At 36.7% G+C, this 22865-nt stretch overlaps 1 protein-coding gene across 2 annotated transcripts in view; it reads right to left on the bottom strand.

Moving 5' to 3' along the window:
- LOC115918299 overlaps positions 1-22865 on the bottom strand; it is a 49249-nt gene that overhangs the window by 25360 nt on the left and 1024 nt on the right. Inside the window, exons 2-4 of one of the 2 annotated variants that reach the window (XM_030972721.1) lie at positions 16683-16818; positions 12173-12390; positions 8596-8934 (exon numbers count right to left, since the gene is read on the bottom strand). In XM_030972721.1, coding sequence (XP_030828581.1) covers positions 8596-8796 — 201 coding nt within the window. In that variant the 5' untranslated portion in view covers positions 8797-8934; positions 12173-12390; positions 16683-16818. The remainder of the gene's footprint in view (positions 1-8595; positions 8935-12172; positions 12391-16682; positions 16819-22865) is intronic. The other variant, XM_030972722.1, reaches the window with a different exon arrangement.

Here is a 22865-nt window from a genome sequence, read left to right as displayed (position 1 = left end):
CAGCTCAAGTTTGCCAAATAGCCTGCTATTTTTTATTCAGGAAATAAGCCCGATCACGAAATAGCGGGATATTTGGCAGGTGAAGACGCACATAGCGGGCTATTTGCTCGGGGAATCTTCCCAAGATATCTTGCGCTAGTTTGCAAAATAGCCCGCTATTTGTCCAGTGCGTCTTCCAGCCCGAAGACACTGAGCAAATTTCTCGAGCTAATTTTTCGAGCTCGAGTTTCCAACTCATGAAGATGCAATTTGTAACTTCGGGCTAATTTCCCGAATCAGAAATAGAAGGCTATTTGGCAAACTCGAGCTAATGAAGACAGGCCTACTAATAAGTGTGGCTTTCTCCAGGAAAGGCTTCCTCCATTTCAAAGGTAGCACTTACCAGATTGATGTGGTTGTGGTTGTGAAAGTCACTGAATTATTTATGTACATGTATATTGCTTAGAATGAAAAGTGTAACACATCTCTGAAAGTTAACCTGTTGACTCCTGAATTCTCTCATTCCCATAGGCTTAATACAGGAGCCATCCAATTCCCATAGGCAATTGGTTAATATGAAAAAGGTCTTTGTGTCGTAAAAAGAGAATACTGTAGGCAATATGCTTCTTATCAATATTAAAAAAATAAATAACTCTACCCCCAACGCAGTATGAATAACCCTTATAATTTTTAATATCATATTCCATTAAAGGCCCACTGCACTACTTGTAGCTTCTTGCGCCCTCTATATAACAAACAATGCCTAATCAGTGACCATTGGTCCCCCATGATTCTCTTTTTCTTATGTTAACTGAGCGCTGAGCTGATGAGAAAACCACCTGTCCAGTGACCTTGCAAGGCTGTCTAATCCCTCCTGTAAACTAGTACAGATAAGCTTTAAAGGAGTTATTTCAAAATGAGTAATTTCAAAGAATTCCAAAACCATTGTCACGTCTAGCAACAACTAATCTTGCTTCCCATCAAATTTCAGGCAGATTTGGTAAAAAATGTATTTTCAAAAGGTAGATATTTAATGTAACATACAGTCAAATTTCAATAAAAATTAAAAATAAAAACATAGAAACTGAATACCAGCATAATCATGAAACAATATTTCTCTTTCCGAATGTGTGTCAAATACAAAATAGCATAATGGAAATCATATGGCAACTGTGCTTCCCGAGTGAAACAAACTTGAACCAGGGTTGAAAGCCAAATGATGTTCCTTCTGTTTGATCTCTGAATATCAAATACAAGGGCACACCCTTCAACAGTGAATATATAATGACATCTGCTTATCTTTCATATTTTAACATAGCCTTGTTTGAAAGAGGGTTAAGTGAGCACTACCCTGAAAACCTTGCTCCCATTTTTTCATTTTAAGATTAAGTGTTTTAATTTTGCTTTGTCTTTAATAATTAATTATAAATGTGTGCCACTATATTCCTGGCTATTTATACAAGAAATAATGTGCTGTTGCCAAAGAGTATTATAAATAATGCAGGTATCTTGCAGGGCCTATTTTGAAGGGGAAAAAAAATCCAATTCTGATAGGAAATATAAAAAACTGTGGTTTGTGATAAACAAGTGCTCTCCCAATAACTCATATTCACATGCAACAATGTATGCAATTTTTCCCCCTTTATTTTGCAATATCTATTATATGGAATGCAGTTACAATTTACTAGAGGTAGGATATACAAATGTGCAGTGTTACATGTGTGCTATGTTCAAGATTTGAAAGCACATATTACATGATTTTTTTTCTTATTATTTTGTTTTTTTAATGTGTAATCTAAATCATATTACACCTCTCAACTGATCACCTGCGATCAAAGTCAAATCTGCAATCAGTAGAGTAAGCAACAAGACTACGAGGCTTACAACAATTTAAAGTGTCCAGTATATAATCAGCTCGTCATACAGAGAGAGAGAGAGAAAGAGAGAGAGAAAGAGAGAGAGGGAGAGAGAGAGACAGAGAAAGAGAGAGAGAGAGAGAGAGAGAGAGAGAGAGAGAGAGAAGGGAGGGAGAAGAGAGAGAGTCAGAGAGAGTCAGAGAGAGAGACAGAGAAAGAGAGAAACAGAGAGAGAGAGAGTCAGATAGAGCATGGAGATATAGAGAGAAAGAGAGAGAGAGAGACTGACAGAGAGGGAGAGGGAGAGAGAAGGGAAGTGTCAGAAGTAATTGATTTCCCACTCCACACGCCTCCATTATCACTCGAGCGCATAGCTTCCTTTCTTACGTGATGGGATAAGCTTGACCTGAAAGTATACAGATCGCAGTGATCCTAATATTTTATGCAGATTGTAGACGACAAGAAACAAAACACATACCTTGAAATACATGCTTATAGAATTGACTTTGGCCTGAAAGCATATATAAAAACAGATCAATCAATATGAGTGGTGATCCTAATATTTTATGCAGATTGTATAGATGACAAGGAACAAAACATATACCTTGAAATTCATGCTTATACATTGTAGAATCGACTTTGATCTAAAAGAATATATAAAAACAGATCAATTAATACGAGTGGCGATCCTAATATTTTATGCAGATTGTAGATGCAGGGGTGATAGTGAGCCCAACAAATTTTTTTTTTTCCTCAACCATGCGTTTAAAAAAAAGGGTTTCAGGGGGAAAAAATTATTCTCCCCAATTTGAGTAAGAACATTTGGGAAAAATCGGTAAAACTAGAAAAAAATTAGGGAAACTCTGGAAAATCGGGAAGAAAAAAAGAAGAAAAAAAAAATCGGGAAAAAAATCGGGTAATTATCAGGCCTGTAGATGACAAGAAACAAAACATATACCTTGAAATACATGCTTATAGAATTGACTTTGTCCTCCCTATAGCTTCCTTTCTTTCTTCAAATCTGTTTATGTGGAGTTGATAACCTTGATGGCCTTTTTAACTATCAAGTACCATACTTGGCGTCTTTCTACATGCATGTCTTTTTTCCACCTATCTTCTTTTTTCTTTTAATGTGTTCTTTATTGGATCCTTATCTCCTATATTTGGTGACTATTTGATTTCAGATTTCCTTGTAACACTGCAATTCCTCTTTTCCTTCCCTCTTTTTTATTTGTATAGAACTATTTCTCTCGCCTGCCATATATTGTAAAAACCTGTACTCATTATACCGATCAGTCAAAGACTCAAGGTAGATATGGCTACAGTACCACATTCATATAATCCCTTTATTCTTTGTTAAACCTCCTTTTCTTTACCTCCTTATTGCCAACTATTCATGACTCATAACATCACTGTGCAGATTAAGTCATATTTTACGAATTCCTCAAAGGGTTGTCACTTGCTACATTCTCTCAGTCTCATGAGGAAGGAATATCCAGCAGTCATTTTCTAGGCCACGAGGTAGAGGCTGGATGTTGCCATGACAACCACTCGAACTTAAATCCTCCTCTTCCTCCTCCTTCTCCTCACTCCAAATCACAACCTCGCTACTCTGCTAAAGATATTCTTTCTCCATTTCACTGCTCTCACACTATTTCACAAGACCAGGTTTCCTTATTGCATTCACTCATGAGGTAACAGAAGTAATGGAGGTTACGGTAGGTCAATGCAAGAGATTCCTCTCAACTTATGTACATCCTCCTCTTCCCCCTCCTCCTCCTCCTCCTATAATATTCCTAATGATCTTGAATCATATCCCCTCAATATTGGAACCTGTGTTTAGTTTATTTCTCTTTTGCTTCCATTGAATCTATCTCTTTACAAATTTGTTCATCAAATTCATGACTTTCTACCTTCTCCCTTTTGATCTCCTCTATCTTTCTTTCTTCTCCTTCCACTCCTTCTCCTTCTCCAATCTTTTTGTTTAATTTCTCACCTTCCTCTTTACATCACCATACATACGCTGTCTGCCAACAGCCAGCTGTTCAAGGGGCATTAACATATACTTTAAAGGTACTATGTCCCTTTTGCAGTCAACCTCAAATTCTGTAGAACTTTGCAGGAATTATGAATATGTCATGTATGTCCTATATGTGAAATTTAAACGTTATCAGTGTCCTAATATTCAAATTATGCAATGAAACCCGTTTACTTGCTAGACTTCACTGTCAGACACTAACGTCAGTATTGAGTGACTGACTGGCTTTTTTTCTTCTTTGGTAATAACATACATAAAATGAGCTGTAAAGGATTTGTCTACATCAATAACCCACTTCTTGTAATGGCCAAAATTAAACTGATTGAATCTTCGCACAGCATAAAACGTACGACCATGCGGTACAATGGTCTGAAAATCAAGACTATTACTTATTGGCCCTATAGCTCCTAAGTCGATTTGACAACTAATAGTCATTATTTTCCCACTTAAAGACATTTTCAAGCCCCCTTTTTTTAAGGGGAGTTTTAATTTAGTATTATCTTTCAAATGCCATTGGAATTTAACCTTTTCATTTTTTTGGCCTGCAAATGGGACATAGTACCTTTAACACATACTTAATACAACATAGCATCAAAAACAAAAATCTTAGATAACAACTGATATGAAACTGAAACTCTCCCTTACAAGTTTGGCACCAGTTTTTTATTGTAATATTGCGTCTTCAAATTTCGTTTTCCAGCATCTAGCAAACTATTACCTCGATAACTATGAATACAATTTTTTTCATAAACATAGTGATTCTTGAAAAAGGATTGAATGATTTCAAGGCCTCAGTGTTCTTTTTCTCTGCCTAATAAATGTCTGTACATTGTAGGCAGCATGCCAAACCACACTGCACAGAAAACAAGTAGGACAGGAAGATGAGCTCTCAAACAAATTATAAGATTGTCACATTAATGTTAATGGTCGGAAGAACATGGAACATGCTTGACACTTATTAAAGATCTTCGTATCCTTGATGTTCTTTCGAGGATATAAAAGTGAGGACTGTTGTTTGATTTACTGTGATTTAGTCATTACGTACAATACACCCATGGCTATAACTGGCAAATAAAAGTGTTGTCAGTTTCTAAAGCAAGAGAACAAGACAGTTAATAAGATATTTAGAGGCGTAGCATGGGTCCAACGAATGAGGGGGCACTGAGTGTCATGTTGGGGGGGGGGGGGGGTCATGTTGGGGGTCTCACTAGGTGAATGAAATGCAAAAGAAAAGGGTCATCGAGTGGACTGAGTGTGAAATGGGGGGGGGGGGGGGTGCAATCATCTTCTTTTTTATACTGCCTTAACCTCCCCCTACTTTCTATCTTTTCATTTTTTCTTTCTTCTTTTACACCTTTTGATTAGGGGCACATACCCCTGCCCCCTATAGCAGCACTACCAAAGCTTTCTGGGATAATTTCCGTAGATGTGATATAAACTTTTGCTACAAAATAGCCCACGACCACATGAAAGGCATAATGCCAAGCTATGTTGTGGGAGAGAGGAAGCATGTACGGAAGCTTGGAGTAATACAAATTATTTTAAAGGTAGTGGATAATGTTGGTAAAAGGTCATAGTGATCACATTATATATAAGTTCCTATCAAATCGATTTGTAATTTTTGGATACATCTGTAAGGACTGCATTCAACCCCTTAAAATTTTGGTCTGGAATGCATGCATCATCACAAAATCGCATGCTTCGTGTTGACAATCCAAGAGATACATGTAGATAGAATTCATAAATCCCACAACACCAAAATGGAAGGAAAATAATTCCAAATATCTTGTCTCAAGCTCTTTAACTTACATGTAAGTGAAGACAGCCGACTGTTTATTTTGGTCCTAGACAACTATAGAAGCACCACGTATAGAAACATTTTCATCAAATTGTGACCGAAACCATTATCATGTACTCATCATAGATTGTCAATTCTCGCTATTGAGCATATAAAACCCAGCGAGTATAAAAGAAAGTAGGTCATATTTCATGATATTTTACAGATCTACTGACTCAATTAGGACTACAGGAGAGGTGTGACAGAGATAGCTAACACATAAATATATAATACTCTTTCTCTTTTTACTAAAGGGCAGACAGCCAGGCAATGCTTGAATAAAGGAAATTGAATGAGGAAGTTTGGACCAGTACTGTTTGATTAATGGCAGATGTACACATTACAACAACAGATAATGCAAGTTATGAAGGGATTTAACAATAGCAGCTATAATCATATCAAGCAATGCCATATCTTTTTGCACACATGCACAAAATGATGTGATAAAAAGGAGATCTCTCTTATATTTTTGGCAGTTGACATTTTTTTATATATAGATCCTTTTGATAGAAACAAAAAAAGATCTGTCCTAAAGACAGAATTGCAAATAGTTTTCTAGTTTCTTAAACTCTCTGGATCTATCCTCTCTCCAATTTCTCCTACTATCTTTTATTCTTTTCTCACTTTTTTTTTTATTCTCCCTGCCTCCCACCCTGCCTCCTGCCTGCCTGCCTCCCTCGAGTCCCTCCTCTCTCTCTCTCTCTCTCTCTCTCTCTCTCTCTCTCCCTCCCTTCCTCCCATTTGCCGTTTTTCTTTTCTCTCTCTCACTCTCCCTCCCCCCCCCCCCCCCCCCCGCCTCCTGTCCATCTCCTTGTATATTTAGTTGCTAAAAGGAACAAAAGAATTGTTTTAACATAAAGAAATCACTCCCTTTGAATCGTGAAGTAACATAATATGATGAGCATGTTTTCAATTTACTCATCAAAGAGATATCGATCAAATAAAAATGTCCATCCTTAAGACTGTCACTTAGGAAAAGACTAAAATAGAATACAAGAACATGTCTGACAAAACAAACAGATCACACGCACACACACAGATTTCCACTTTCAATCACAGATCTTGATAAACCCGAGAGGAAGGCAGTGACCTAGTGTTCTGTCTAACCTAGACTTCTCTTGCATCATCACCAAGGACCTAAACATCACTCCCCACAACCGAAGATCACCGTAAGAATCCTCGAGAAGCCAATTATCATCACTTCAATCAGCTAACGAGAGTCGAACGCACTCCTCCAACAGCCTCGGGCATTATATGATATCTATGACAATAGCTAAGCAGCAACCCACAGTCCCCGGGGGTCGAAACCTCCAACTCTCAAGAAATATCATTTCGGAAAACAGTTCGCAGGGATATCTTTTAGTGCCTCGTTGTACTAAGCATGGAAAATTGATAGCAGGTGATCCCGAAAATAACAAAGTCAAGAGCAATTTTGCGGTTGTGAGGGACCTTGTACATTATAAGCTATATTGGCAGAAGTTTCACTGAGATGCAGCTGGGATTAACATGACTGTATTCAATGTTTTCCTAACATGTACCCAGTTGAATACTGTGCCTGAGTTAAGTTTAGCAGGGGTTTATGGAAACTGTATGTTATATCAAAATCAAATTCTATCTTATAGGGTAATAAGAGTTTCAGAATGGAAATGTCTCATTTTCGTATGAAAAGAAGCTCCTAGATGAAAGAATTCTCAGCACATTTTAATGGAAGCATTTTTCAGCTCATTTCAATGGATGCATTTTTCAGCTCATTTTAATGGATGCATTTTTCAGCTCATTTTAATGGAAGCATTTTTCAGCTCATTTTAATGGGAGCATTTTACGCAGGATGTTCATTCATAAGGGGAATGTCAAACTAAATAAAAAGCTCTTATCTATCTAGGCCAAATCATTCATCTCTGTATATTTGTACATCAGGGAGTTAGAGGAAGACAGCTAGGTTCTCAGCCAACAGAATGGCTCACGGTCATCCACAGAGAAAGAAAAAGAATCATATATACCATCAATTTCTTTTCTTCAAATGTCTACACCACTGCATGTGTGTACACCAAAAGGATAGCCATTCAGAGCTCATTTAAAAGAATTTGCTTCATTTCTGTTTAAAGAGATCGTGTAACAATGTTAAATCTGAGATACACGGCCCTACGTGTTATCAGTGTCTGTGATATGGTGTAATATTGAAGCCTTAAAAAAACTGTGCTTCAAAATGATCAAGAAGTGCCTCAAAAAAGTAAAAATCTTTGAGTGACCGGTTTTACCATACTCGTTTTCCCCAATAGACTGTAGTAGTATGAAAACCGTCAGGCGAACGGTTTTCAAAATTTGTAATTCCAATCATAAATATCTTGATAATCAGGCAGGCGATCGGCTTGTAAAAGTCATGGGGTTCCTGACTGACCTAAAGGTTTATAATTATCATTGCATCATGAGCTAAATCCAGAATTTTGTTTCAGAATCTGAGACAAAGTTACCGGATCCCTTTAACTAAACTGAGAGATCTTCTTAATAACCTGGTGGTTTGGAGGGGTGCCTAGTTACTACAAAACTGTTCAACAGTGACAAGCGACTAATAGGAGGATAGGGAGGGGGCTCATGTTTTAGGGTGTCTTTTCCCTTAAAAATTTGCTTAAAAAGCACACATAAAGCATATTTTACAGCACCCTCTACAGGAGGATCTCGGACAAACAACTAAAAAAAAATTGAAACAAAAAAAGGGGGGAGGGTTCCTAGCACCCCTGGCTCCCATATATCATGTAAAAATTGTCTATCTCATAACTTACAAGACTCCCCCACCCCCCAGCCCCCTAAAAAAAAAATGTTTATATACAGTATACAAAAATTAAAAGAAAATTCTTCAAAATTTACTTGCTGGAAATTTGTCTTACCATTTCAGCAATGTGGTGCTTGCGGACATCCCAGTTGAACATGACATTCCAGATGTTGTACGTTCCCACGGTGATGGAGACCGAGCCAGCCCCGCCCATAACGCACACCAGGAGGAGTAAGAGCACCATCCTCGTCATTGTGTGAGATGACTTCAGGAGTCTTGGTGTCAAGCAACCGAGTGCCCCCATCCTAATATCCATTGAAGGGATGGATGGAGTGATGAGGGGTTGCTAGGTAACCGGGATAATCTATGACATCACAGTGCACTTCATCTTCCTCCTACAGACTCATCATCGGCATATTCCTTTGTTTCCTGATATGTAGACGTAGGTGAGAACCTGGTAACCATGCAAATATGATTCAATAAAGTTATGAAATCATGCATTGTGTACGAGGAACTTATTGTAAAATGCAAATAGGAAAATCCATTTGCTTTAAAAGGGGGAATTTGTTGGTTTAGATTCTACTCTCTGCATTTAAACAGTTTATAATTCATACTGATATCACTTTACAAATCAAACAAGGAAAGTGATTCCTGACATATTTTATTCAGTCACAAGTTGAAAGAAAACAAATATTTGAGAAATAAATAGACTTTACATTTAAAACAGGTAATATCCGAAATGAAAATAGCATTCTCAGTCATGTTTTAGAAAGATTGCACAAACAGCCATCAAAATCTCAATTCTGAATGAAAAGAAATATACTAGTCTTGGAACCATGAACACATACTGAATATTCAAATGGGAAAATGGTGATGTAACAAATTATTAATGAATAACCTAGCACGAAACCTTCATCTGTCAAAAAACAGTATAAAGACAATGGTAATTATAGTTTCAGAAATAGCATACATGCAGACATATGATAATCCTTGACATTTTGAAACATTTCTAAATTTCATTTCCATTTTCCTTTAAATCCTTTAATTCGAGTCTGATCGCGTAGACTACTCTATATATGATATCTCTCATGCTGTGATATATGCTGACCTAGAATTCAATTGTCACAGCAGGTACCCTTATTCATTCCATGTCTACAAATCATCCAATATGTCACACTATCTCTGTAATTCAGAAAATATGGCAGCATGCCTTTCCTTCTGTCATCTCAAAACATTTTCAAGGTTTTGATATCATGAAATTGAACTAATGAATTTGACTAAAGGCATACCATATGTTTATATATGTTATTCACTATTTTATGGTATTTTACTTCTGTTTTCTGCTCAATAAAGCCATGGTGATAATAGAGTGGAGATAGTGCACACTTTGTGTGGAAAAGAATTCTTAGTCTTAAAACCAGGGTTTATCATCATTATCATCATCATCATCATCATCATCATCATCATCATCATCATCATCGTCATCATTGTCATCGTTATCATTATAATTGTATTATTATTATTTGTATTATTATTATCAATTGTTATAACCATTATTATCATTATTCTGAAATATAATGACCAAATTGTTCTCTTACATGCCTATTATACCTCTCCAGCTTGTGAGTCATGATGTTATTGCAGAATCAGACCAATGTAACTTTTCCCTGAATCTAATATGTATTCATGAGGATAAGCAGATACTATGCATCAATCAAGCTAAACACATCAACAATCAAACGAAAAACATCAACAAGGCGGTCTTCAATGCATCCTGAATGATAACTCTTATTTCTCAAGGACACTCCATCCTCTCCTATTGAGTACCTAGGCCTGTCCCCATCAGCACGAGATTGCCAAATAACCTGCTATTTTAACTATCCGAATGCCAACTATCCAGTTATTTTGCGTCTTCATCACCCCGAAGTTGCAATTAGCAGGATATTTGGTCGAGATAATCATCCCAAGATATCTTGGGCTGGTTTGCAAAATATCCCGCTATTTGTCCGGTGCGTCCTCACCAGCCCGAAGACTCGCACTATGCGTGAACGCTGAGCAAAATATCTCGAGCCAATTTCTCAAGCTTGAGTTTCAAGTTTCGAGGTCAAGTCTCGGGCTGATGAAAACGTGATTTGATTATTTCCCAAATCAGCAATAGCAGGCTATTTGGCAATCTCGAGCTGATGACGAAGACATACCTAATGATAACTCTCATTTTTCAAGGACAGTCCATCCTCTTCTATTGAGTACATAGGCCTGTCATCATCAGCTCGAGATTGCCAAATATCCCGCTATTTCTGATTTGAGAAATGATCCCGAAGTTACTAATCGCGTGTTCATCAGCTTGAGACTTGAAACTCGAACTCGAGATATTTTGCTCAGCGTTCGCGCATAGTGCGAGTCTTCAGGGTGGTGAAGACGCACCGGACAAATAGCGAGATGTTTTGAAAACTAGCCCAAGATATCTTGGGATGATTATCTCGACCCAAAAATCCCGCTTATTGTAACTCGGGCTGATGAAAAAGCAAATTAGCTGGATAACTTGCGTTTGGGATAGTTAAAATAGCGGGTTATTCGAGCCGACGAAAACAGGCCTGATGAGTAGATGATACAAGAGACTTGTGCAGCTGAACAGAAAAGGCAGCGAATAAAGTAAAATAAATTACCACTTCTAGCTGCAACGACAAATTGGCTGATGGCGAAAAAAATTCTATGGCAGGAATTTCTTCCCTTTTGATGTTTTGATTTCTAAAGCAAAAAGCGCTGCTCTCTGAATAGCTATTAAAGTGAAGTCCTTTAGTGAAGTCCTTTCAATGGAGATTAAAATTTGCAAAGTGTCTGCAGGTGATGAATATCTGGGCGTAATGGAGTTACAAAATAAACCTATAACAAAAGGTAATGCTGACAAAGGAAGAGGTATTCTGTGGCTTAAGGTATTTGTCACTTTAAACAAGTTACATATTCGTCTATAAGAGAGAGATTAACTGGAAAGTTTCATTTCCCAGAGCATCGATCATGTCTACTGCGGTTCACCTCTTTTTTTTAAACACAGATTTTCATCAGGAAAACTTTTGTGAGGAACCAACTGAAATATTAACCAAATTCATCTTCATATAAATCTGATGAGAGCAAGAAATGTATCAAGTTTATACATGTAAACTGGTAGAAATGAATGCCCTCTGGTTCTCCGCACACAATGACAAAATGTCAGCTTTTAAGGAATAAAAATTACTGTTTAATGACTTAAGAACATCTATAAAATATAAGTAAATAGTTATCCTTCTATGATATGACTTCTTTTTAATCTTCAAATTCTTGATTTTGTTTCATTTTACCTAATTCATTTCTCTTCCTTTTGTGTTTGAATGGTGAGAATTTCAAAAAGTTGTCCCGGATTTCCTTCAGCTCATGACAGAGAAAAGCAACAAAGAAAAAAAAAATCCATCTCACATTTGGCAATGAACGGTACGTATCCTTCAATTCTGCCCTTTTATTTGCGTAGCTACAATGTAATACAGCAGTAATGACTGGCATTTAAAGTACCGGTAAATGACAATCATGCTCATTTAACAAACATAACAGGCAATACATGACACATTTCCTTAAATATAGGCAGACTATTCACAAACTAAGTGACATGGCCTTTTGAAAAAAGAGGTATTGGTGAAACATGGATTCTGATAGGTACTCACCACTAAGTAGCGCTGTTAATCTGCACATATGTATTCAACCTGCTCTTCTCAGCTTGTGGAACAGGACAATACTGTTTCTTCTTCTGCTTCTTCTTTCCCCCATCAATCTTGGCATGAGCGAGGAGCTTTCCAATGTGACCTCAAGCGAGGGCCATAGGGGCAGGATCAGGCGCTCACCACGCCAGCCACTGTGGGGGCAGCAAACATGAGAATCCTTGCTGCGTATTAGAAAGGGGGAAGACCCAGGAGATGATCATTAGTGAGGGATTAGGTCGTTAAGCCTAAGCTGTGAACAGTTTTTTGTTCAGATACAACTGCTAAAGAGAGATTATGTCATCGAGGCACAACAAAAATTAACGTGAAGTAGTAATTATGTTTTCTAGCTGCCATGGCATGAGCAGATGATTTGTGTTAGAGCCACATATCTCCACACTTCAAGCAAAGAGATTTCTTTGCTTCGATCAAGTATCCACGCAAATGTATTTGTCTGCAACGACAACAAATTGTTGATCAGCTTCGACCAGTATGTGTGGACAGCTATTCATATGTCTAACATGTGTCTGATCTGTCCATCTTTTGCTTTCTTGACGTACGTATTCATTACGAATTGATACACTATTCATAACAAACACTCTCATCCTCTCTTCTCCCCCTCTCTCTCTCTCTTCTCTCCTCTCTCTCTCTCTCTCTCTCTCTCTCTCTCTCTTTCTCTCTCTCTCTATATCTCCTTCCCTCTTCTTTAATGTCTCACTTTCTCTTTTACTGGCTCTCATTTTCCCAGTCTCTCTTTTCTTGATGTTTTATTCTACCCCCCCTCACTCTCTCTCTCTCTCTCTCTCTCTCTCTCCCCCTTTCTTTCTATCTCCCTCCCTCTTCTTTAATGTCTCACTTTCTCTCTTTTACTGGTTCTCATTTCCCCGGTCTCTCTCTTTTCTTGACGTTGTATGGCTGTAAAATCTCTCTGACATTCAATTTCCCATCATTGATTAATCAAAACCAGTCTTGTGGATAATTATGCTCCATACAAATATTCCCCATTCAAGGTCTACATTCAACTTTTAGTATTGCTTTGCATTGTGCGGTTCCGTGATTTTGTTTTATTCTTCATTACTCTCTATTATCATCAGAAGAGAGAGAGAGAAAGCATAATTTGACTATTAATTCAAATATTGAGTCAACGCCTTCTGATTAAAAAACATTTTTCAGATGACAAAGATGATTAATAGATGTTCCCTGATGGTTTTCATGGGGAGTGAGTCTTCACAATTAAAAGCTTTTCAGAAACACCATATGGTAGCCTGATTGATGCATCCTTTTGTCAAAAGAAACCATAAAAAGGAGAAAGATATTACTTCATGAATAGAAGCCTCATTTGTTTTGTCCAAATCTAGAGCATGTTTCAAAACACTGCATATAGAAGCATGCGGCAAATGGCAATTATTCACTGCTGTAATAGTAATTATTCAGCCACACAACTAATGCAACCACGTCAATGTGCATGCTGTAAAAATGAATAATTTAACATTTGTCTCTCAAAAAAAAATTATTCATGATATCATTTGTTTTCGTCAAAATTTTATAGCACGTTGCAAACCACTGCATATAAAAACACGCAGCAAATGGCAATTATTCACTGCTGTGATAGTAATTATTCAACCACACAATTAATGTAACCCCGTCAATGTGCATGCTGTAAAAATGAATAATTTAACGTTTGTCTTGCGAAAAACGAAATTATTCACGATATCATTTGTTTTGTGCAAATTTTATAGCACGTTTCAAACCACTGCATATGAAAATTTGCAGCAAATTGCGATTATTCACTTTTGTGATATTATTATCTAGCCACACAATGCAACCACGTCAATGTGCATGCTGTAAAAATGAATAATTTAATGTTAGTCTTGCGAAAAACGAAATTATTCACGATATCATTTGTTTCGTCAAAATTTTATAGCACGTTTCAAACCACTGCATATGAAAATTTGCAGCAAATGGCAGTTATTCACTGCTGTGATATTATTATCCAGCCACACAATGCAACCACGTCAATGTGCATGCTGTAAAAATGAATAATTTAACATTTGTCTTGCCAGAAAAAAATATATTCACAACATCATTCGTCTTGTCCAAATTTTAAAGCACGTTTCAAACCACTGCATATGAAAATTTGCAGCAAATGGCGATTATTCACTTTTGTGATATTATTATTCAGCCACACAATACAACCACGTCAATGTTCATGCTGTAAAAATTAATAATTTAACGTTTGTCTTGCGAGAAACGAAATTATTCACGATATCATTTGTTTCGTCCAAATTTTATAGTACGTTTCAAATCCCTGCATATATAAATATGCAGCAAATGGCGATTATTCATTTATGTGATATTATTATCCAGCCACACAATACAACCACGTCAATGTTCATGCTGTAAAAATTAATAATTTAACGTTTGTCTCATGAAAAAAAGAAATAATTTAGAAATCGGGAATGATCGAAAAGTTTGCCGAGTTGCGAGGTGTATATGCAGTGGTGTATGGGATATTGCCCCAGCATGCACGGCACTTAGCAACCAAGGAGGATTATTAATATCATGCTGCTAACCATGCTTATCTACTGACTCCCCGGAGGGGGGTTTAATTTATATCCCAACCTGCAAATGATCAGTCTACTCTTTCACACCATATCCAAGTTTCAAACGTTAAAGGGATTGGGTAACTTTGTCTCAGATTCTAAAACAAAATCCTGGATCTAGCTCATGCTGCAATGATAATTATAAACCTTTAGGTCAGTCAGAAACCCCATGAAATTTACAAGCCGATCGCCTGTCTAATTATCAAGATATTTATGATTGGAAATCGAAATTTAAAAATTTGCTATCCTAACGGTTTTCATAGCACTACAGTCTATTGGGGAAAATGAGTATGGTACAACCAGTCTCTCAAAGATTTTTACTTTTTGAGGCACTTCATGATAATTTTGATGCACAATTTTTTTAGGGCTTCAATATTACACCATATCACAGACACTGGTAACAGGTAGGGCCATGCTTAACAATGTTAAACAATGCCTTTAACTCTCTGAATCATCAAAGTTTCCGACAGAAAATCTTTCAACCTGGATCTCATCCATCAAACTGATTCTGTTTTAATGATTTAATCATCTAATTTGGTTCATCTGTACTACATTAATTCAAATTTAAAGCTGATATAATTTCACTCTTTCCTCTCCTTACCATACAATGTTGACAGATTCAATGATCACTTCTACAAAACAATGACTGAAGGTTCTTCTCTGTATGAATGTATACCTGTTCCATAGTCAACAACACAATAATAATGCTCTCTTTAAATGTAAAATTACATATTTTTCAGAATTAATATTTTCATGAATATTGTAAATTCACTTTCCACAATTTGTCATTTAATAATAATAATAATAATAATTAACCGTTCTTGTATAGCGCATAAGTACATTTGACTGCTAATATTAGAGTTTTCGTCACTGGAGCGAATATCAGATTACCCAGGGGTGGCATCAATTTGTTCAGCTGTATACTGGTGTGAAATAAACCTTTCCTTCTGTTACCAAGATCATGAATAGGCAGGAATGTTTAAAGGTGACGAGGAGGTGACGAGGATCAGGACTTCCAACTCCACAAGTTTACTTAAACAATCCGTGTCAATTCTTTCTTTCCTCCAGGCCACACATTCCTCTCCCTCTCTCATTTTTATGTCTTTCATTATCTCACATTTTTCTCCTTTGGATCACACAAAGAAATACTAAATGCATTCTCCATTGGTATTAAGATTGACTTTAAGGTGTGACAGACTGGAATTTGCGGGAAGGTCAGGGGTGAGGTCTGTGCACTATGCCACCCCCTCCCCTCCCCCCATCCCCTCCCCCCCCCCCCCCCCCCAAAAAAAAAAAAATTACTTATACTTCAGGCTTATAATATCTCATCCTTTTGTCACAGAGTCAGACAAAAAAATCAACAACAAAACAAGCATTATTTTCTTGAAAAAAGCTTTGTATTCTAGAATGCTCATTTGAAATGATACAACTGTGTCTGTAGATACTCATTAGACCTTTCCCGTAACAGTAGAAGGCATATCTTGTCTGTTTGGAGCCAGAAGGATGTTAACTTCCATACTTTACCATAGAGTTAATGCCTTTCGGGATCTGAACAGATGATATATCTTTGAAGCACTACTCTACACCAGTCTTACTTTGCCGTGTTCAAAACATGACACAGGAGGACCATAACAAGAAATGATGAGATCATTATCAAATATCAGAACCTCTCTACGATCCTCATTGTTAAAATACAGACGAACCGAAAACCATGCACGAGACCACTGTGTTACCCTTTTCAATGAGAGTTACCAGGTTTCAAGGTTGACTTCTGCAGCTTTTTGAAGTGTGACCTTTGCAAATATAAATCATTTGATCCATTTTTGTCTATTTTCTCCTCTACTGAGACTGATCAATACAAGTATGCAACTCACCTGATGAATATCAGAAATGTCTGCTTTTGATCGAGGGAAAACCCAAAAGCAATAGCAGTCTGGTCCCTACAGAGATAAAGTTCCTGATTTGCCTCTCTGTCCGACTATCTCTCTCTTTCTGTCTCGACCCAAAATCCTTTAGAGAAATGACAAAAGTTCATTGAATCACAAAAAGTCCAACTGCTACACTTTTCTGACGGGAACAAGTGACAATTGTAATTGAATGGGGCAGTCCACACATGGAAGAAAACAAATAAGAAAGATGTTGTTTACAATTGAAAGAGAAGAGACTGGAGTGAACAAAACTTCAAATGCTGCACGCTGTCACAGAAATAACAGGATCCTGATATGAATGGGCAATACTACAGTTGACAGTGTGCGGTGAGATGGACATACTACTAACTGGCCTGGTCTTCAAAACTACGGTAAACCTCTATAGGGAATCGCAATTGGCTTTCTGCCCAAAGACCTATTTCAATTTTTACAAGTTTTGGCGTCATTCTAATTCTTGCTAAGCTTGGGATTCCTGGTAATCAAATTATTTTCTTTTATGGGCAAGGTTGATTTATGATTATGTATTCTATTCTTATAAATTCATTGCAATAAACAACTTTTGAGAGAACATAAGAACAGAGGTATCATAATAACAAATCATCTAGTTCAAATTTCAAGAGGGCCATGCACACACATTAATAGTTAGAATTCAGAGCTTCCATATACATCTTCTTCTCTTTTATTCCCCCTAACTACAATTGAATAGGCCTCTCTGATGAGTCTATCAAGTTCCTGTTGTATTAACCTTGCCTTCCCGATCGTACACAAAGTGCTAGAAAAACATTCTATAATTGCATTTTGGCAGTCACTTAAACATGAATATGTTCAAAATCATTTACAATACAGCCTATTTGCATGATAATAGATTCTAAATTCACATGATTGATGGTATGGTGGCTGTTTGGCAATCAACAGTCGCATATTGGAATCCATTTAAATGCAATTGTTGTATTTGTACATGAAAGAGGGAATCAGAAGGGTCTAATTGGTAGCTTAAAGAGAAGGTCGAGTTTAGCAGTGAAGATGAGAAAATATTTTGTGAGGATTCTCATTCTTTGTATCCTATTTTTGAAAAGTATCATTCATATACATGTAGGTAATAGAAATGACCCCCCCCCCCCCCCCCCGAAAAAAAAAAAAAAAAAAAAAAAAACGATTGCTCTTTTAATGCCATATTATTCAAAATATGAAAAGAAATAGCTGAAGAGTATAGACCAAACATCAATGTGTAGTATGCAGTGCACGTGTTTCCACCACGATTGAGTCAATTTATTTTTTCATTTTTATTATTCAGAAACCTCAAAGTACAGTACACATCAATTGTTATGCATTTACTTAATCAATCTTTTCCCAATGATTTCCAGACAGTTTCTTTCACTGACAATTTTAACTTTGCTAGCTAATCCTATCATCTGTCACAAGCTTGCCATAACACCTCAATCACACCCTAATTGTTTGAGCGCTAAGTTAGTGGATTACTGCTGATGAAGGACATGTGATTCTCTAACAGGTGGCATAGTGTTGGATCATGGTTGGATCAATATTTATTTATTTTTAATCAAAATGCTAATATTTCTAGTTGTGTGCATGACAATCGGATAATGTACTTTTATGATCGCATGTAGTTATAATTTTGACAGAAAAGTTAGTAAATCCCTTGAAGCTGAGAAAGAATTAAGTGGGCTATTATCCTGCTGGCATTAGGATCATGTCATGTCAATATGGGCTATTACAGGCAAAGGTTGACAAAGTAATTTATCCATTTCTGTATTTGTAACTTTCCTTTATCATTTTGTATTTTATATTGCAACCTCTCTGTCCTGTACTCCAGCCTCCCCCCTCTTCCCCCCCCCCCTTCTCCCCCCCCCCCCTCTCTCTCTCTCTCTCTCTCTCTCTCTGTGCCTACTCTCCATTTTCTCTATTTGCTGTTCCTTTTTGAGACACTTTAGTACACAAATTAATTATTAAACAATTAGCTTCTTATTACTCGGCTACAGAATAAACCACTACATTAACACACTCAATTAGCACAACTACCGATAACAAGTAAAAACATGAATATGTAGGTGATCTATCCCTTTAACTTGGTTGTAATCTATCAGAAAACATAGGTGTGAGTTCCTGTCTATGGCAACACTAACAGATACATGTAGATTACAAATACCATAAATCTCCGTGTATAAGGCGCACTTTTTTGCCGCCGAAAAAATTTGAAAGTCGGGGGTGCGCCTTATACACAGGTACAGAATTTTTGTTTTGTTTTGTTTTGTTTTTGTTTTTTTCGATTTATGGCGCTATGCCTGGCAATGTCTCCCAGCTCAGTAATCAGTGTGTTGACTCACCACTCGGAAACTACAACAACACTCAAATTTGTCTATCATCTTGGTTTGAAAGTAATCTTTCTAATAGATCTCAATATGTAGTTTATAATAATAATTCCTCAAATATTTTTTTGTATAGCAAATGGTGTTCCACAAGGTGCACCATTGGTACCATATGTACTCTTGTTTTTAATTTACATTAATGATCTTACACACTCTTCTAAAAACGACATTGTTACTATTATTTGTGACAAGTTCACAAGCACAAATCAGCGCCTTCAACTGCACCTTGATGTAAAATGAAGGTCCTTCCCCGCGTGGGTTTTCGGCAACAAAACAACAACAACCAAAAAAAAAAAACGATTTTTTTTTTTTTTTTTTTTTTTTTTTTTTTTTTTTTTTTTTTTTTTTTCTCCTTCCCCAAAATAGGGGTGCGCCTTATACACAGGTGCGCCTTATACACGGATATTTACGGTATATCAATTATAAACCCAATACATTTGCAGACAGCTGAGTACATATCACAGGGTAGAAGAAAGAGATCATATTCATGATTGTGATGGCTGCATTTGCTGTTATGAATATTCAGGAACACATTCCATAGAGGACGACTCCAGGATCTTGTTAAATATGGGGTCCCATTTTTTTTTAAATCTATCAAGAAAGCAAAAAATGCTTCAGATTTAGGGGTGACTGTTTGGGAGATTACCACTTTATGCTCCCGAAAACAGATAAAAAAAATTAAAAAATGATCTTTTAAAAGTAAAAGGAAAATATCCTCCTCTCATTTCTTTTAATAACACATTATGGGATTATATTTCTCGCCATTCATGCTTGTACAGCACGTAGAGAAACTTTAGTTTATTATGCGCTATATAAATATTGTATTATTATTATTATTATTATTAATGTATGCACCTCTCGCCATGTATTAAATCTTCATATATATCTAGCACCATTATATGTATAATTATATCAGACAACATTTTTAACTATCTTTTTACTATATTGTGTTGTTCAGGCATGGCTCAGACGAACAAGGAGCTATTAATATGTAAAAATGACAGTAGATTTAGTTTGTAAATGTTGCAGTGCTACAAATGATATGTTAATACTAGACTTGTTATCTAAAAAAAAACAGTTTGTTATTTAATTTAACTGTACATACATGTATCTTATGGTGGAATGACCTTCAGTCAAACAAATACTATTTATTCACAGTATGCGAGTTTGTGTTGCCTAATATGTAGATGAAGGTTGACATACTGCATGTATGCCTCAGTGACGATCAAATTATTCTATTTGAAGTATGTGTTGATTCCTTCTACCAGCAGATGTTGGCTTCTAGAGCTATTTCAACAAAGCTACATAAAATTTCAGGGGCAGAACCAGGCTAGGGTTAAAAACAGGGGGGGGGGGAGTCAATTCCGATAATCTCTGAAAAGCAACAACCAAAATGAGGGTTATCAGGTTTTGCAGGAGCCTTTGGGTTTGAAAATTTGAAAAAAGGACACAAATATTTATTTTTATTTAAAAATATGCCATAACCATTTTAAAGGGAGTAATGGGCAAATTGTGCATCTATTCCACCCCCCCCCTCACTGGTCATTAGAATTGTTATATCAAATCATAGATAATTTATAAAAATGGTTTGATATAGCGAAGTGTAGCTGAAATAATGTTTTGTTCTCAGGATAAAACTCCTGAACCAAATAGTTTTCAATCAATATTTTAATTACAAAAGCTTTTTATATTAAATACATGACTGAAGTTTATTTAAATCCATTTCACAAATACTGGCCTTTCGTAAATAAATAAAACTCCATCACTACAATTTAGATATCCGTCAAATGCATCATGAATCTGCAAGACACTGGTATTCAAGAGATAAAACACAATGTTTCAAGGATGCAATTAAATGGCAATGCCAAAGTGGCAGCCCCAGATTGAATGAATACTGGTTTGAATTGCACAATTACAACAGGAAATTGCCATTTGAATTATTGATCGTTCAATTTATTGAGGGCTATTTAACAACAATTTTAAATGATCAGTTTTTGATTGAAGGGCATTCTTCAATGAAGTATTTTTAAATGCTTGCTCTTCTTGCTCGGGTCAGGATATTGACTTGTCTTTTATCTATGGCTTCCCAAGCAGTGATATTTGATTCAAAGTCTTGTTATTGTTTTTTATTCTTTTTTTTATTCAATATTATTTGAATCACTGTTCAGTTAAAAAAAGTACCATTTGTTTACAGGAACTCTTGTATGGTTTGCTAGAAAGACAAAGAATTTATACTGTGTTTTTAACAATTTTGTCCTGTTCTGCTTTAGTCTGCTTTTGCTTTTGTGTCTTATTGTTTTTGTTGTCTCCATCAGAGCTCTTTTAGAGTGTTCCAGAGCTGAACTGCTAACCACTCAGGCGCGTACACAGGGGGGGGGGGGGGGGGGGGGGGGTTGGGGGGTTAACCCCCCCTTTGGTAATTTTTTATGTGTAAACCCCCCCCTTTTGTTTTTGTTTTTTGTTATTAAAAAAAAAAAAAAATATTCCCATGGTTGACCTAAAAAAGCTGACCTTACCCCCCCCCCCCCCAACGGAGCAAAATGTCAAATTTCCAAATTTCGAGACCAAAAAAAAAAGTGTCCTCTTCCCCCCCCCCCCCCCCCCAGCTTATTCAGCGGTCGGCTGAGTCGTTGCGATTTTTTTTGGACCCAAAAAAAAAAAAAAGTGACCTCTTCCCCCCCCCCCCCCCCCCCCCCCCCCCCCCCCCCAGCTTATTCAGCGGTCGGCTGAGTCGTTTATATATATTATAAATGTGTTTTTTTTTAAAAAACCTTGAAAAAATCCTGCGTACGCGCCTGAACCACTCATGTACAAATATCAATATTTTCACTTGTTTGAATGATTGTCAATTTGTTGCCATTCACTCATGATTCAAGCTGAAAGAGGTAAATAAGAAATAAAAATAAAATGTATTCAGACAAATCAACCACACTACACAGAGATCTGAAGTGGCCGAAAAATGGCAAAGAATATATAGTGTACCTGTAAAATGATCTTGCAAGTTGCAAGAGCAAATGATACAAGTTTATGACGTCAATATTTGTCATTTTGTCACAAACTTCACAACTCGAGGGAGTCATAAATCATTTTAATCAAGCAAGGATATGGCTGAATTTGGACAGATAGGGATTTGTAAGAGTGTGAAATTAAGCTCTCTCTTTCTCTCTCCCTCTTTTTTTCTTTTTAATCATTTCCCCTCAGATAATTAGTCATAACACTGCCTTAAAATTGAAATTTGACAGCTCTAGAATTGGAAGAACAATTCATATTCTGCTTATTCTCGACATACATATACAAGTAAACCAGGTCATAATCTAAGGGCACAATACAATCAAATGTTATATTGGGGCCTTTACAACACTGACATACATAATATGAGATTCAATTAACAATTGCTTTGAACCTATCTGTCAAATTCAATGATGGGTGAATGATATGTCACCTAATTTATGGTATTCCTAATGGAGGGCATGCACACTAGAACCTTAACCCATTGCGCACTGGAGCCCAGAGGATCCTGTGTATAAGTCTATGGGAAATACAATAATTTATTGGTAAACCGGTTAAAAGCTGTGCACAAAGTCTGCACAATGCAAACAAACAGCCCCTGTAATGCGGGTCTCAACGCTCGACCTTAGCCAAGCAAACACGATGATGGAAGCTGAAATCGGTATAAAATTGAAGAGTGAAGTACATCAATCAATTAATGACATAAAAGGATGCATTAGACCACTGCAAGGATGCA

This window comes from Strongylocentrotus purpuratus, unplaced genomic scaffold (assembly GCF_000002235.5).
Source record: "Strongylocentrotus purpuratus isolate Spur 01 unplaced genomic scaffold, Spur_5.0 spur5_scaffold_6, whole genome shotgun sequence".
Lineage (NCBI taxonomy): Eukaryota > Metazoa > Echinodermata > Echinoidea > Camarodonta > Strongylocentrotidae > Strongylocentrotus > Strongylocentrotus purpuratus.
This window is presented reverse-complemented; position numbering and strand designations above follow the sequence as displayed.